The sequence below is a fragment of the Pterocles gutturalis genome, unplaced genomic scaffold (genome assembly GCF_000699245.1).
Source record: "Pterocles gutturalis isolate BGI_N339 unplaced genomic scaffold, ASM69924v1 scaffold2999, whole genome shotgun sequence".
Taxonomy (NCBI): domain Eukaryota; kingdom Metazoa; phylum Chordata; class Aves; order Pterocliformes; family Pteroclidae; genus Pterocles; species Pterocles gutturalis.
Window position 1 is genome coordinate 11,456 of NW_010127870.1, and position 14,912 is coordinate 26,367.

General features: G+C 50.0%; 1 protein-coding gene across 1 annotated transcript in view; it reads left to right on the forward strand.

The window, feature by feature from the left end:
- Positions 1–11,298: 11,298 nt before the first annotated feature.
- LOC104466080 (potassium voltage-gated channel subfamily KQT member 2-like) overlaps positions 11,299–14,912 on the forward strand; it is a gene marked incomplete at its 5' end in the record, with an annotated part of 23,427 nt that continues 19,813 nt past the window's right edge. Inside the window, 3 exon segments of the mRNA XM_010079401.1 lie at positions 11,299–11,439; positions 12,680–12,806; positions 13,978–14,153. Coding sequence (XP_010077703.1) covers positions 11,299–11,439; positions 12,680–12,806; positions 13,978–14,153 — 444 coding nt within the window.

A 14,912-nucleotide genomic window follows, 5' to 3' on the forward strand; every position in this document is an offset into this window, starting at 1 on the left:
TGTGGTTCCTGGTGTGCTTTGTGCTGGTTCTGTGCCAGGCTTTATTCTGCTCTAGAAGGATTTATTGGTTGCTGAGGGCCATGGGCATGTCTTGAGCTATGCATGAGCTTAACCTCAGCTGTGCCCCTGTGTGCTGGGGGGGAACCTGACCCCTGTTTTCCAGCTTGGGAGCTGAGGATGGAGGGATTCAGTGACACGGGATGCCTGCGGCATAGTCCAGCATCCCTGCTCCCTGCACTGTGACCCTAGCCTCCCCTTCCTCCAGCAGTAATAACCATTTCCCATACAGACAAGGAGACTTCAGCATGTATCCTTGTCCCGTCAGGCCATCCTAGGCTTTGAATTATTAAATATTGTCTCTGGTCTCCATTATAAAGGTTGTTAGAGCACAGCTACTTATCAGAATCGAAAATACTCCATTTACATACTTTAACCATTGGCTTCAGCTGCTGCTGGGATTTACAATAAAGGAGAAGTTAAGAAAAGGCAAAAAAAAAAAATCATGAGAAGCTGGATGACAGATTGTGCTCTGGAGGTGCCCCTTCCTGTGCCCCCATCACCTTCTCTCTCAGCTGGCAGAGACCCCCACAGACCCCCCCGGCTGTGTTCCAGAGCAATGACCGTGCGTTTGGCTTAGAGGGAGCAACAAGAAGGTGCAGGTGCTGGGAGGGAGACCTGGGGCCAGCTCCAGCCTCCAGCCAGGAGCTGAGCTCAGTGCTGGCTTTATCCTTAGTTCTGAGATCCCGAAGCCCTGGCTGCGGATTGCTGTAATTTCCAAGGTCAGATTTTTCCTCTCTGCTTGTAAAACAGTCGGGTGGTACCTTCTGCTTTGCAAGAGGCTGGATCTGAGCACCCATAACCCGGGCTGTGTCCTGCTGTTGGTTCTTCTCTTGCTCTGGAAGCGTTTTGCCCCGTGTTGGTGCCTGGCCAGGCACCGTCTGTGCTGTGCCCCCGCAGTGTCGCTGAGCAGAGCTGCTCGATGTGACCCAGGCAGGTGAATTCTGTTTTGTTCCCAGGGAATAAACCATGGAAAATGGCTTGAGAGCGAGCTGGAAATTGAAAGCAGGGTCACAGAGCTGTTAGCCTGGGTCTGATTTCCTCGGACCTGCTGGGACAGACATCATCCCCACCTCCTGCTCCCAAGTTAAGCTGGGACAGCTCTCCCAGGCAGTGGTACGGCACAATGCCATCGGCTCGGGGAGCTGCGGGGGGACATGGAGCATGCCTGAGAAAAGGGGGTTAAAAGCAGGTTTTTGCAAGCCTTTGCCTGCCATTTAAAAAGGGAAAGATGTTTCCCTGGAAACGAGATGGATGCTTCCCAGCAGAGCATATGGCTTCCATCGACTTTGATTTACCGGCGTGTTGAAATGGCAGCTAGATAATCTCTCTGCAGCTTTAATGTGTCTGTGCCCTGCGTCCTTGTTACTTGGGAGCTTTAAAACACCCTGGCTCCAGCCCCTGCAGCGCTGGCCTCCCTCCCAGCCCGTCCTGGGGCTGGAGCTGGTGGGGTCCCATCTCAGGGCTGGTCCAGGGACATTTGCGAAGAGGGACCAGCACAGGGGACCTGAGCATCACCCAGAGCAAGGAGCTGCAGGGTGGGCAGGAAAACCTTCCCTGCCTCTGCTGCCTTTGTGCAGCCGAGCAGCTCCTCCTCCTCCTCGGAGAATATAATCCACAGCCCTCTCTTCCTCTTCTCCTCCCTGCTCTAAATCATTTTTAGATGTTTTCCACCTTTCACCACACCATCAGCTGCCTCCTGCAGCTTGCTATTTATTGTTGTGTTTACTGGTGCAGGGAAATAAGGAGAGGGAACAAACCTGTCATTTGCTGAGCAGGGGAACTGGGGGAGCTGGTTTCGATGAGCTGGTGGCTCTCAGGCTGATTGGCATGTGCTGGCCCCCCAAGCTTGCCCGGCAGCCTCCTCCGAGGACAAACCCAGGGTGCTCTCCTCATTGCTGCCCATCGCGGGGCAGATGTGATGCAAATTGGCCAACGAGTCTAAAAATTAGCTGGGGACAGCAAGGCAGGCAGGTGGGGCGATCGCATGAGCTTCATGGCCTTAGGAACCAGGCAGAAAAAACATCTGGAGAGGTTCATGCAGCTGAGCAGTGCTGGGTCCAGGGCTGCCCATGTCCAGCCCATTTCCAGCAGCGAGGGCCAGGCTCAGGGCTTGGGAACCATCTGGTCTGGTGGCCTTAAATGAGATTAAAATGTGATTAAATGGGAATGGCTGCACTGCAGGGACTGGGGGGATGCCACCATTCCTCCCCTCCTCCACTGCTGGGGGGGTTTTGGGACCTGTGGATAGATCAGTGCCTCCTTCTTTGCAGGTCTCCAGGTGAGCCAGAGAGCCCTGGTATGCCCCAGCACGGCTCTCCCCCCTTGGCCAGGGCTGCAGCAAGCCCCCCAAAGCTGCCCAGCCTGAAAAGCTTTATAAAGGAGGCTCTCTTGTAAACGAGGCTGCCTTTATTTCTTCTGGCAGGACCATGGCTTTCCCCTCTCTGGGGTGTTCTGTCCTCCAGGCAGCCTCTCCCCCTGCGAAGGGCTGGTGATGATGGGGGGCTGCCCCCTGCTCCCCCCAGGACTCCCCCATCTGCACCTGGCCACCTGCTTGTGGGTTATGCCAGAGAAGCGAGAGATAATAGAAGTGATTAATCATCTGTTGGCGCTGGGGATTAATTTATCTGGTGCAAGGAGAGGTTGCACCCTGGCAGACGTGCAGCTGGGGCTGTCTGCTCCCCTCCAGGCTGGTGTCACGAGCTGCCGGTTCTCTGCCATGAGACACCGACATGGGTGGTGGCATCCCTCCATCTCTCCTGGGGAGTGGCATGGTGGTGGCAAACCTGGCTGCAGCTCAGGGAAGCTTTGCTGCTGGAGAGGAGAAAGTGATGGAAGAGGACTTTGAAGAGTTGCAGCTCTCAGAAGACCTGAAATAGTTATTTTAGTGGCGAAGTTAAATGGCGCTTGACTGGCAGCTGTTGTGATTCTCTGCTCTCCCTGCAGCATAACTGGCTGTTTCAGCAATTTTTCAGGGCTAAAGGGCACTGCCTTTTTAAGCTGGATCTCTCTGGAGGTGTGGGTTTGTTTTGCATCCCTTCACCCTGAGCAGCTCCTCCGGACCTGCCTGTCTGTGTGGCCAGGGCACTGTTCCCAGCAGAAACCTGCCCATCCCAACAGGAGCAACCTCCCCGACATGGAAAGCAGAAGGGCCGTATTCTGCCACCTTGGCTGTGGAGGAGCACGCTGTCCTACCGATGTGGGGAAGGGATGCAGAGCTCTGAAACTGGCCATTGGTGTTTTTTTTTTTTTAATTTCTTGTTGTTCCTGCATTTTCCTGCATGCTAAACTCGGGTGTCTCTTGGGCATCACAGGGTCCTGCTGGTTGTAGCACTCCTGTTATTCCTCTGGGTATAATTTTTTACCCAGCTTGGAGGTTGTCATCTTCTGGGGATTAAAATGAAAAGGCTGCAAACCAGCCTTCCTGCTGCTTGGCTCTGAGCTCTTCCTAGTCACGGGCTGGGACAAGAGAAGTAAAATTAAACAGATGGTGAAATTACCAGCTCTAAGACATATTATCCAGGCAGTTTGCAAATACTTCTTTTTTTTTTTTTTCCTTGAGACTCAATTAAATAAACTGATGAGCAAATGAAATTCACAGTGCTTTGGTAATACTTGTGTTTTATGTTCGGTGTTATCCATTACCCGCTGGCTCCAAGAAGCCACATTCTTGTCTATATTGAGGCACAAATGCGGGGGTGGACCCAAAATCTTACCCATCCTTTGCTCTTGGCTGGGAGGGAGCCTGAGAGCGCAGCTCTGGGGTCTTGCCTTTACAGAAGCATAAACCATGGGCTGAGGCTTGGGGAAAGTGAGATTTTTAAAGTCAGCAGAAGGATTTTGAGCCATTTAGTTGCCTGCCCTGGGTCTGAGATGGTTTGTGCGGTTGCTGGGAGCTGCTCAGCCTCAGGATGCTCCTGGCGAGGATGCTCTTCTGGAGGTGCTGTAATTCTCGGTGCTGTAGAACTAGTGCAAAGGCAGAGACGGGGAAGCAAAGCTGAAGGAGCTCAGAGACAAAGCTTGTCCTTTGCGGGCAGGAAACCTTGGGCTCCAGCTGAATCGCTGATTCTGGGACAGACCTTTGAAACAGCAGCTACTATTCCTGTCTGCAGCGGGAACCAGCCCTGCACATTCTGAGACAATCTTCCTATCTGCAATTAGACCAGAGCCTATTTTCGTATATCCCGTTCCCTTGAGGAATGTTTAGATGAGATGCAGCATTACATTTGACAGAGACATCTTGCTTTTAACCCAGTTTTAGAGCTCAGTTAAGTCAGGTCAAGTGACTTCTCCAGGTCAGTTCAAAGGAGTTTGACCTCAGCGAGAGAATTTTTTATTCCTGTGTGCTTCAACCATGCACCATAGCCTTTGGCTGCTTAAATTTATTTCTTTTTTTTTTTTTTAAGTGTTGCAGAAAAGCAGGGAATTGCCCTTAAGAAACAGAAATAACTTGATCTTCATATACAGATAAAGGGTGGATGAGGAGGGCTGGTATTCCTGCACTCGCGAAGAATGATTTCTCAGAGGTAGGGAGGAAGCAGAGGCTCTTTTGGGGAATACCCTGTGGGATGAAACAGAGGCAGCGCTCAGATTTCAATCGGAATAATCCGGGTATTGCATGAGACAGCAACTTTCCCTCGCATTAACATCGATGACCGTGCTCTGAGTAAATGCCTGCGCAGACATTTTCGGAATTACTTAAATGTCTGATATTTCATGCTCTTAATTTACCTCCCAGCACAGTGTAATTGCACCGTGGTCTTTAGGATTCTCTCCTGTGAACTGTTCCTGCAGCTGCAGGAATATATTTCTCCCCACCAAATTTTGAAAAGCTCAACCTCAGCCGGGCAGTGGGAATCGCAGCAGGGACGGTCTCTGCTGGCAGGTGCACGGCGCGATTAATCCTTCGGGTTTTCCTCCAGACATCTGGCTCCTCCGAGGCTGCGTGCGCAGGGCGAGGAGAATCCGCAGAGGAGCCTTTCCCGGTGATTCATGTTGGAGGAGGACAAAGAGGAGCGTTGGAGCTAGAACTTTGCGGTGATGTTTATTAATAAGGCTTTTACTCTGAGTTGCCTTGAGTATGTTAAATGGTTAGAGCCAGGCTGTAAGGCAGACAGCTGATTCCTTAAATTTAACCCCTTTTTTTCGCTGTAGCTGTTCAGATCTTGGTCTCCATTCCCCATTGTTTCCCGACAGCTTTTGTTCTTTGAGGCTTCAATCCAGAAAAGCTCTTAAGCTCAGTCTTGCGTGTTAAGCGTGGAGATACACAATCCTTTGCTGGAGTAATGACAAGGTACATCATGCACAACTCATTTCTGCTCAAATTCCTGCAGTTTGTGGTTCAGGTCAGGGCTCTGGCTCTGAGCACTTGGGGCAGGTGATCCCATTTCTGGTCCCTGGGTCTATTATAAGCAAGAAGGAAAGGCTGGAGGAGCTCTTGGGGTGGGAACTGATTTCAAAAATAGTGGATGTTGAAGCAAAAAATATCTGTGAACCCATATCCTGCCCTTTTTCTGTCTCAGAAATATGCTGCTTAAATAGAGGGAAGGCAGAGGAAGAGAAGGTTTGACTTGTGCCTGTGCAGTAAAGCTTCGGCCACTTCTTCCTTTTCCCTTAGTTTGCTGTGATGGATGCTCCTTATCTGCCCATAAAGCAGAAACCAGCCTTCCCCAAAAACCCGATGCGAAGGAAGTCTCATCCCCCTGTACCTCTCTGGGATGTCAATGTGCCGGTGTGTTCCAGGAGCTGCAGGGGAGCCGAAGCTCAGAGGCAGGGTGCTCGGCCAGCAGCCCTCCTGCTCCCAGCCCCGGGTCTGGGGAAGACCCCAGACAACCCAATCTGCTGGAAAACCATCTCCTGTTTTTGCCACGTTGCTGTCATGCAGCAAGCAGAGCAGGTTTGCTGCATATGCACACAAAGGTGGGGGGGATGCATCCTGGGGGTTGCAGGTGGTGACGATGCAATAGGGCTGATCAGGAAAGTAACTCTCATTTTCCTTCCCATCCCAGTGCTACTGCTATAGCGTGATTTGGGGTCTATAGGATCTGTTTCTCTGTGCCCTGATGAATTCCCTGTGTTATTGTCCCCCTCCTGGAGCACCGATCAATGCAGCCTTGCTGTCTGCACCACAGCCTCCACCGGGATGCTGCTTTGGTCCTCTGGAGATGCTCCATTGCACATCTCACCCCACCGTCCTTGGTGTGCTTCATGGCTTTGTACAGACAGGGTGCTTCTCATCGGGGCTGCTCAGCCACCGGCTCAGTGCACCGAGGAGGCACAGGAGCTATTGACATCATCCCAGCCATGCCTTTGCTAAAGATTTATTAAAAAGTTGATAAACCAGGAGAATCCTTGGAGCCAGCCTGCGTGTTGCCCATAATGTGCCCAGGGAGCCTCCAGCCTCCTCCGAGGAGCAGGATCTGGGCTGGGCATGGCCAAACCTGCGGGGAATGAGATGCCATCAGGAGCTATTTTTGGAAAGGAGAGCATTTATTAAGGCACAGGACCGCAAGGCAGGACTCCCCGCTTCTATTTTCAGCTCTGCTAGTGGCAGAAGTCGCCTTGGGAGATGATTTTGGCTGAGACTGAGGGATGTGGAAAGGCAGAGTGAGGCATTTAGGCTGGTGTTTAGCCTGGGAAATGAATGGCTGGGTTGCAAATCGCAGCAGGATTGCTTACATGAATAAAGATGAAGGATGCTCCTGGCTAAGGGCAGGTGCATACCACGATGTCTTTGCCCCTGGAAAAGTCGTGGCATTAGAAGAGTTTTGCTTCTGATTCACAGGAGATTTAAATTGAGCTGTTCTGATTGTGAGGTGCTCTGAGTGTTTAAAGGCATTTGACCATCTCCCTCTCCTCAATATGGATTTTCTTTCACCTTGGTTTATTGTAATTGCTGGATTTTTGTGAACCTTTAATTTACCCTGAAGTCTTAGTTGAAATCCAGCATTTTACAGAGCCCACAGCAGAGGGGTTGCTGGGGTTATGGATGGATTGCCCATAAGTGTTTTGGTTTTATTTTAGGACAATTATTAACACCTTGTTTACATCCCCAAAGTAATTTTGAAGTGTTTGAAATGTCTTAAGTTGTTCTCCATTGTGCAGCTCTTAAGTGCCTGTAGTAAAATACTCCTTCCTTTCCAGCTTTGCTCTTTCTAATTAACCAAATCATTAATTCCCTTTCCCAGTTCCGGGGAAAGCCAGTGAAGCGTACAAGCACAGTGGCTGTTACAGGCTTGTGCCACCTCCTTGTGTTGTATCCATCTCCATCACCTCCAGGAATCCAGTTGATAATTATTCCTTTGGTGCTCCATCAGGGGAAACCCAATGTTTTTGCATGTCAGCAAATGTTATTTGAATACAAGTATTTCAGGAATAAATTTAAAGGTCTTTTTAAATTCTTATGTAAATGGGTGTGTAGATCACTTTTGGAAGGCAAATTAGATGATTAACCTGAAAAGCTTTATGTTTATCACATGCTTTTACTGAGAAAGAAAGAAAGAAAAGAAAAAGACAGTATTTCCTGTTTCCAGACATTTTAAGTATTTTTTATTTTTCAGGGGGGAGTTCTGTCGTTTCTTTTCCAACGCTAACGTGCAGCACGGTGGCTATGAAATCTGGCTATGCAGATTTTGTGCTGGGATTTATAAATCGTAATAAGAAGCTTGCATGGGTGTTTTAAGTCATCATAACCTTTGGATGTAAAGCCAGACTTTGGAGGACTTTGGATTTATTAGTATTAGCAGCAGTCAGATTTGCACGGCTGAGCCTTGGCTGAGCTTAAAGGTCTCAGCAGCAGGCGTGGGGGATCCCGGAGCAGCAGAAGGTGCTGGGTGCCCGTAGGAATGGGTGGTGGGTGAGAAGATGCAGTGACATGAGATGTCCTTCTCCAGTGGTCCCAGGAGGCTGGAGCCAGCTTTGTCTGTGCCATCACTCCATGGAGGAGACAGTGGTCCAAAACCACCCTTTGGCTCCTGGGGTGGGTTTGGGAGAGGCTGGTGCCGGCTCAAAAAAAAATAGGACCCAGCTCCTGTCTGCTGGGGAGGAGGATATTGTCTTCTCCAAAGCTCTAAGCAGAATTGGCATCTTTAATGTAAAAATCATTAGATGGGACATAATTAATGATCCTCATTGCACATTAACATTACCTAGAGTCAGGCTGCAGACATAATTTGCTTTGATTAGATATGTAGCTTTAAAAATTAGATTCATCCCAACCTCCATGCTATTTATTGGCCTGTTTCCCTTTCCCTGGCTATCCATTATTATCTGGAGCCCTTGCCCGCACTGTCTGGGTAGATTAGGTGAAATTAAAACAGACTCAGCCTTCCGGTTCCCCGCTGCCCTCCCTCCGTGAGATGGATGCACACCGTGCCCAGTGTGGACACACCTCTGAGCTTTCCCCTTCCACCTCCCTGTCCATGGGGGTCTGCACATCCCCCAAAGCCTCCCGGGAGCCATACAGACCCCAACGCCCTGAATTCGGTTGCCTTGCAGAAAGGTGTCCTTCTCTTAGTCTCCTGTGACAGCCTCCCAGAGGCTGGTGGAGCACAGGGTCAAGCTGAGCAGCTATGCATCACCGTGGAGCTATTTTGGGATGCTTGTGCCGCTCATCTTGTGGTGAGCCAGTGCCTGCATCCCTCACTGGCAGCACCTGGGGGCTGAACGTCCCCATCAGGGCTGAGATGGGGAGTTTTTGGTCCACGTGGGATTTGGCCATGGAGCTCCAATGCTTCATTGAAGAAGTGGCACCCTCCCTGCTGCCTCCCATGCTCGGCAGCGCTGTAATTAACGCTGGCCCTGCAAACATGATCTGCATCAGGTCTCCCTGGCAGTGAGAGCCCTGGGGAGCACAGAGACAAAATTACAGCATCACCGAGCTGGCCCTGGGGAGATGAGGGGAGTGGAGAGGCTGGGGACAAGGCAGCGGCCATGTGCTGGGGAAGGGACGAAGCAGCACCAGATGTGCCACTGCCCCGACTCTCCCCACATAACCACTGCTTGTACAATCCACCCCTGCGATTCAAAGTGATAAAGCGATTTCTTTTCCTTTTTTTTTTTTTTTTTTCCCCCCCCAACAGTATGTGTCTAGTGACAGGTTTAACATACAGAAATCTTCCTTCTCCTGGTGTTTGTCCCTGCCCAGGGCTCGTCATTTGACTGTGGCTTCATTCTGGATGTGTCCAAGGTGCTCACTGTAGCAAACCCCGCGTGGATGTCTGCACTGATACTGGCACTTTGCTTTCAACACCTCCTTTGGCCTTTTATTGTGATGTTTGGTCACAGAAATACAGCCCACATTCTGCTTCTTTAATCAGAAAATGCAGGACTTTTTTTTTTTTTTCTTTTCCCCCTGATCCTTCTCCATTATCGTTGTTTGTTTGTTTTCCTCTTATCTTTCTTCTTTCATTGATTATTCATTTGTTTCTCACTCTACCACAGAAGTTTGCAGCAGAATCTGGGCCACCGCAGGAGCGGGGCTGCCTGACCCAGTTGCAGCTCTTTAAAGCCAGGGTCCCATCTCTGGCTCCCAGGGGATTTGGAGGGTGTAGGATGGCTGGAGTCCGTTTGGCTGCAGGGCAGGCTGTGGTAGGATTGCTTGTAGGAAGGGTTTTAAAAGATCAGCTTGGGGAGAAAAACACATTTTAAGTGAGACCCATTAAGGGACATCATGAGTGGGATTGCAAGGGATATTTTTTACTCTCCTGAGGTTGTTTCAAGTCTCTGGGTACCAGCCCTGGTGTGAGAAGATGAAATTTGCAGTGAGAATTCAGGCAGTTGTCCTTATCTGTGCTGAATTAATCTTATTGCTGACGGAGCTCAGCCTTCGCTGAGATGGCTCTGGAGGTCCCTTACCTCCAGCAGCCAGGGACGTTTCAGCCTGTGGTTCGAATAAATACTGCAAATCCTCTGTTTTCACTTGGTGCCGTGACATTAATGGTCATTGCAAAGCCACAAGCGCGACCCAGATGGTGTGAAACTCCTTTTCTTTACGCACGGAAAAGGAACAGCCCCCACCAGCTGAACCGTGCCTTATAAATATTCAATCTGCAGGTTGTAGGAATGCGAGACAAAGCCAGACAGATGAATTATTTAATGCTTTTAAAGAATGCAGCTTTTAGTTTCTCCTTGTGCTGGCCTACTTTATTGTATCAGTAAATCGATCTTTAGTAAATTAATTTCCTTCCCTTTGTTTGAGCGAGCAGCGGGCATCACGAGCTGATGGAAACCTTGTCCATCCCTGAGCAGGTGCCAGGACACTGCTGTAGCTGTGGGCTGGGGTGTTGAGTGTCAGAAGAGAGTCGAGCTCATTCATTTTCTGCCTCTTGATGCGCATTACTGCAGCTAGCATTCACAAAAAGCAGAGTGGGCAGTTTTGATGGGGACAGCCTGTGAATGATGGGGTGGTGTGGCACTTCTGAGGCTGCTTTTGGGACAATCCATAGAAGGAGATGTCAATGAGACTTGGACGCATGCTGTAAGGGGGTTTTGAGAATCCCCTATAATTTCTGTGGCAAATAAGAGGCTGAGCAAGCCGATATCAAAGCTGGGTCCCCCAAGCTCCAGCAGGATGGGGCTCCTTTTGGGGTTGGGACAGAGGACTAACAGCCCCCAAGTCCCATCCCTTAGGCTGGATCAAATCCCTGCTGTATCCTGTGTCTGGCCACAGAAGAGCATCCACCTCCTAGGGATCCTACAACAAACCTGGGAAGTTGCCAGCCTTTCCAGGCAGTAAGGAGTTAATCTGAAGTACCTGTCAAAAAAAAAAAAAAATCATTAAATCCACCCAAAGTGTCCTACCCTGGCAAGGATGGGAAACGCAGTCCCACTCCTGTGTAAGCTTTTGTGGATGAAATTACAGCAGCAGAGCATCGGTGGGATTTTCTCTGGGTTTGTGTTCAGCAGCCCTCCTGCTCGTTAGCCAGCCCAGTCACCTGTTATCACATTAATTAATGAGCATTTCCCTGCTTGTTTGTATGCTTGTTGGAAACATGTTGCAGTAAGAGCTAATGGTTCCTCTGGGAAATAATGTCAGGGGTTATCAGAGCTGCTGGGAGAGGAACTGGATTGGCACTGGCCAAACTGGGAACAGTCCAGTGGGTCCTTCCATGCATAACCCTTCAGTTAGTAAAATTGGGGAATTTACTTTTTTTACAGAGTGTTACAGCAGCAGCACAGTAAATATGTCAGAGATTGCTCTCTGGATAGTTTGAGCAAATGTGAAAAATTCCTGCTCTGAAGACTGACATTCCCTCTCTCTCTCTTTTATTTTTTATTTTTCTGTTATATAGTTTTCTACTAGTTTTCTCCTGCCTGGTGCTGTCTGTCTTTTCGACCATTGATGAGTACCAGAACAGCTCAGAAGGGGCCCTTTACATCCTGGTAAGTGGGGTGCAAATGAAACCATCAGTGAGGCATTAAAACAAAATCAAAACCCCACCAAACCCTGAGGCTGGGGGTGTTTAACTGGGGCGAGAGTTTAAACTGTCCCTTGTGAGAAGGAGACCACTGGGACCTGCAGGTAACAAACAGGGAAAGCATAAAGGAGAAATTAGTATCAAGAATAATCTGAACACTATCTTTAAGGATCATTTTAAAACCTTCTTCCCAGACTTTTTATTTTTTCTGCATTTATCTCCAATTGCAAAATAGAGTAGCAAGACTGAGCCCAACGGAAAAGCAGTCTGATGTCCCGCAACTCCCAGGGTTTAGCGCTGCGGATGCACTGCGTAGGGAGCAGCCTGGGTAGTTGTCTCCTCTCCCACGCTATAACATCCCTGCAACTATTTGATCCCACATCAAGCTGCAGAGTTTTGTTCCTTAAATAGCCCGGCATCCCTCGCACTGACAACCTGGCTCCTGCTGATCCAGAGCCGGCAGAGATCCTGCACACACCGCCACATTGTGGGGCTGCTGGATTCACACATCTCTTTTGCTTTTTCTTCGTCTTCCCCAGTCCCTGCCCTACACTGACATCAAAAAGCGCTACAGACTTAATTAGGGCTTCATCAGGTTTGATGCATGAGAAAGCCCCTAGTGAAAAGATGAGAGGGAAGGGAGCGTGTGCAGGGTGTTTGGGTGGTGATGGGAAGCGCGGCGATGCACAGCATCACTTGGCATCAAGGGATGGAGGATCTGCACCTCCCTTGCACCAATAGCCCGGCACACAGAGACAACCAGTCCAGTTTTCCAGGGAAAAAACTCAAATCCCCTGTGAAGAGCCCTAGGATGGAGTACCCAGTGATTCCCATCTCTAGTCTTCCCTGAGCTGCTCGGCATTATCCTGGTCAAGTCCTGGAGACTAACAGTGGGCGATAAGCAGGCGCTCATCGGTCCTCTGCTGGGGACACAAACACAGAGTGAGAAGATGTAAAACTCTAGTTCGCAGGCTACGATGTGCAGTGCATCTTGCCACCCCAGGGGAGGGTGAGGGAAGACACACCAGCAATGATCTGGCAAGCTTTCCAGCCTGGGCTCTCCGTTTAGCGGTCCTGGTGGTGCAGACAGCTCTGTGATCTATTTTCCGAGGTGTGGGGAGCTTAGGTTAAGGCTTTGGATTTGATTCTGGAGCGTGCTCTCCATCGTGCTTCCTTCTCGACTCCCGGCGTTGTCTCCCTCGCAGGAAATCGTCACCATCGTGGTGTTCGGGGTCGAATACTTTGTGAGGATCTGGGCGGCCGGCTGCTGCTGCCGGTACCGGGGCTGGAGGGGACGGTTAAAATTTGCCCGCAAGCCTTTCTGCGTCATCGGTAAGACCTGCTGCTCTGCATGGGATTTCCTGAACCAAAAGTATAGAGATAGGATGAGGGGGAATGGTTTTAAGCTGAAAGAGGGGAGATGGAGATGAGATATTGGGAAGAAATGTTTTCCTGTGTGGGGGGTGAGGCAGTGGCCCAGGGTGCCCAGAGAAGCTGTGGATGCCCCATCCCTGGAGGGGTTCAAGGCCAGGCTGGATGAGGCTTTGGGCAACCTGGGCTGGTGGGAGGTGTCCCTGCCCATGGCAGGGGGTGGCACTGGGTGGGCTTTAAGGTCCTTTCCAACCCAAACCATTCTGGGATTCTATGAAAAGTGGGTTTAGCTGGGAGGAGCTGAGTGGAGGAGCTGGGATCCTGCGATCCTGTGTCCAACCTTGCCACCGACTCGCTCACAAGTCATTGCAGCTCTCCGTGTCTCGCTTTGCCTTCCCTGGTCCTGATGAGCTGCCTCACAAGGGAGTTGTGAGGCTTAATTAATTCTTGTTTGTGAAGCACTCGGCGCTTCCCTCGCGAAAGGGGCCATCTGTGCAGAGCAGTTATTTTTACCGGGGTAAGGAGTGGGCAGAGAGGCCGTGCCATCGCTGTGGAGCCTGCTTCAATGTCCGGGAGCTGGCAGTGGTCATGGGCAGGATTTTGGCTTATTCCACAGAAAAGCAGTCCTATAAAATTTACATAGGAAACCAGGGATGAGGGAGGTTTTCAGCATCCTTGAATTTGTGATATATAGAGCAAGGCTTTTTTTTTTTTATCTTGGCCTTTCTTTGTCCATGAGGACTGGAGGATTGCTGTGGTGGACCTCTAGATTTTCACTCCCAATTTAGATGGGGGAAATTCACACCTCTGGACAGCACTGTGTAACAGGGCTGATTAAAAAAAGGGCATTTTGCTGGGATTTAATCCGGTTTATCAGTGTTAACACTGAATCCTATCCGAATTCAGGCTTTGCAGTATTTGATGCATTTTCTGTGGGAAGGATGGATGTGGAGAGGATGTAGTAGCTCCTTTCACCCAGGTTAAGATTTATGCTGTGTCATTCCAGCACATGATACAACCGATGCGAGATTTCCCGCACGGCATTCCGCTGCCGGTGGCGGTAGGGCTGCCGTCCCTTTTGTCAGTGGGTCAGCAGCATTGCTTCAGCTTTCCGTGCCCTCTGTTCACGCAGACATCATGGTGCTGATCGCTTCCATCGCCGTGCTGGCGGCAGGCTCCCAAGGGAACGTCTTTGCCACCTCTGCGCTCAGGAGTCTGAGGTTCCTGCAGATCCTGCGCATGATCCGCATGGACCGGCGGGGCGGCACCTGGAAGCTGCTGGGCTCCGTGGTCTACGCACACAGTAAGGTGAGAAACCCCAAGCGAGGACGTTGAGTCGCTCTTCACGTTTCACCCCACCAGAGACACCGCTTTGGTTTAGTTCTCCATCCCAAACATCTGCCAGGCCTGGGGAGGCTGGAAAGACCCCGCAGAGTGACACGGGAGCAATGCAAAGTCAGACACAAGGTCTGGTGGAGCCTTCCAACTGGCAGAGGAGAGAAAGGAAGGGTGTTTAGATGTTTGCAGGGAATATCTCAAACATAGCGACAACCTGCACACTGAGACAGCTCGTTTCAAAGAGTTAGCAATCAGCCAGCAGCCTCGTTACGCACAGGCGTTGTTGCGAGCTCTTTGTCTGGGATGCACGTGTCCACATTTCTGAAGGGGCATCCTGCGAGCAGCAGCCTCGGTGTTGGGCTGGGTTCCTCTTCTCAACGTGAGATCACAGAGCAGTCACAGAACTAATCCCTGGTGCAGGACACTTTGGCCGTTCTCCAGTTTGGGAAGAGTTTTCTTGATGTGTTTTTGTTTCTTGCTGCTGAATTTATGAATTTAACACTTCTCCTGTTTCCTGCATTTTTTTCTCCTGAAAAGCTTAGCCAGCTTATCCAGAGCTGTGTAAAAACCGTAGGGAGTTCATGGGTCTCTTTTGTCCACCTTTATATATACTTCATCCAAAAATAGTTCAGAATTCACAGGACTGATTAAAATTTCCTTGAAACTGGGGAAATTTTTTTTTTCACTCTCAGTTCTACATCTGGAAATGATGGAGCTCTTAAACACTCT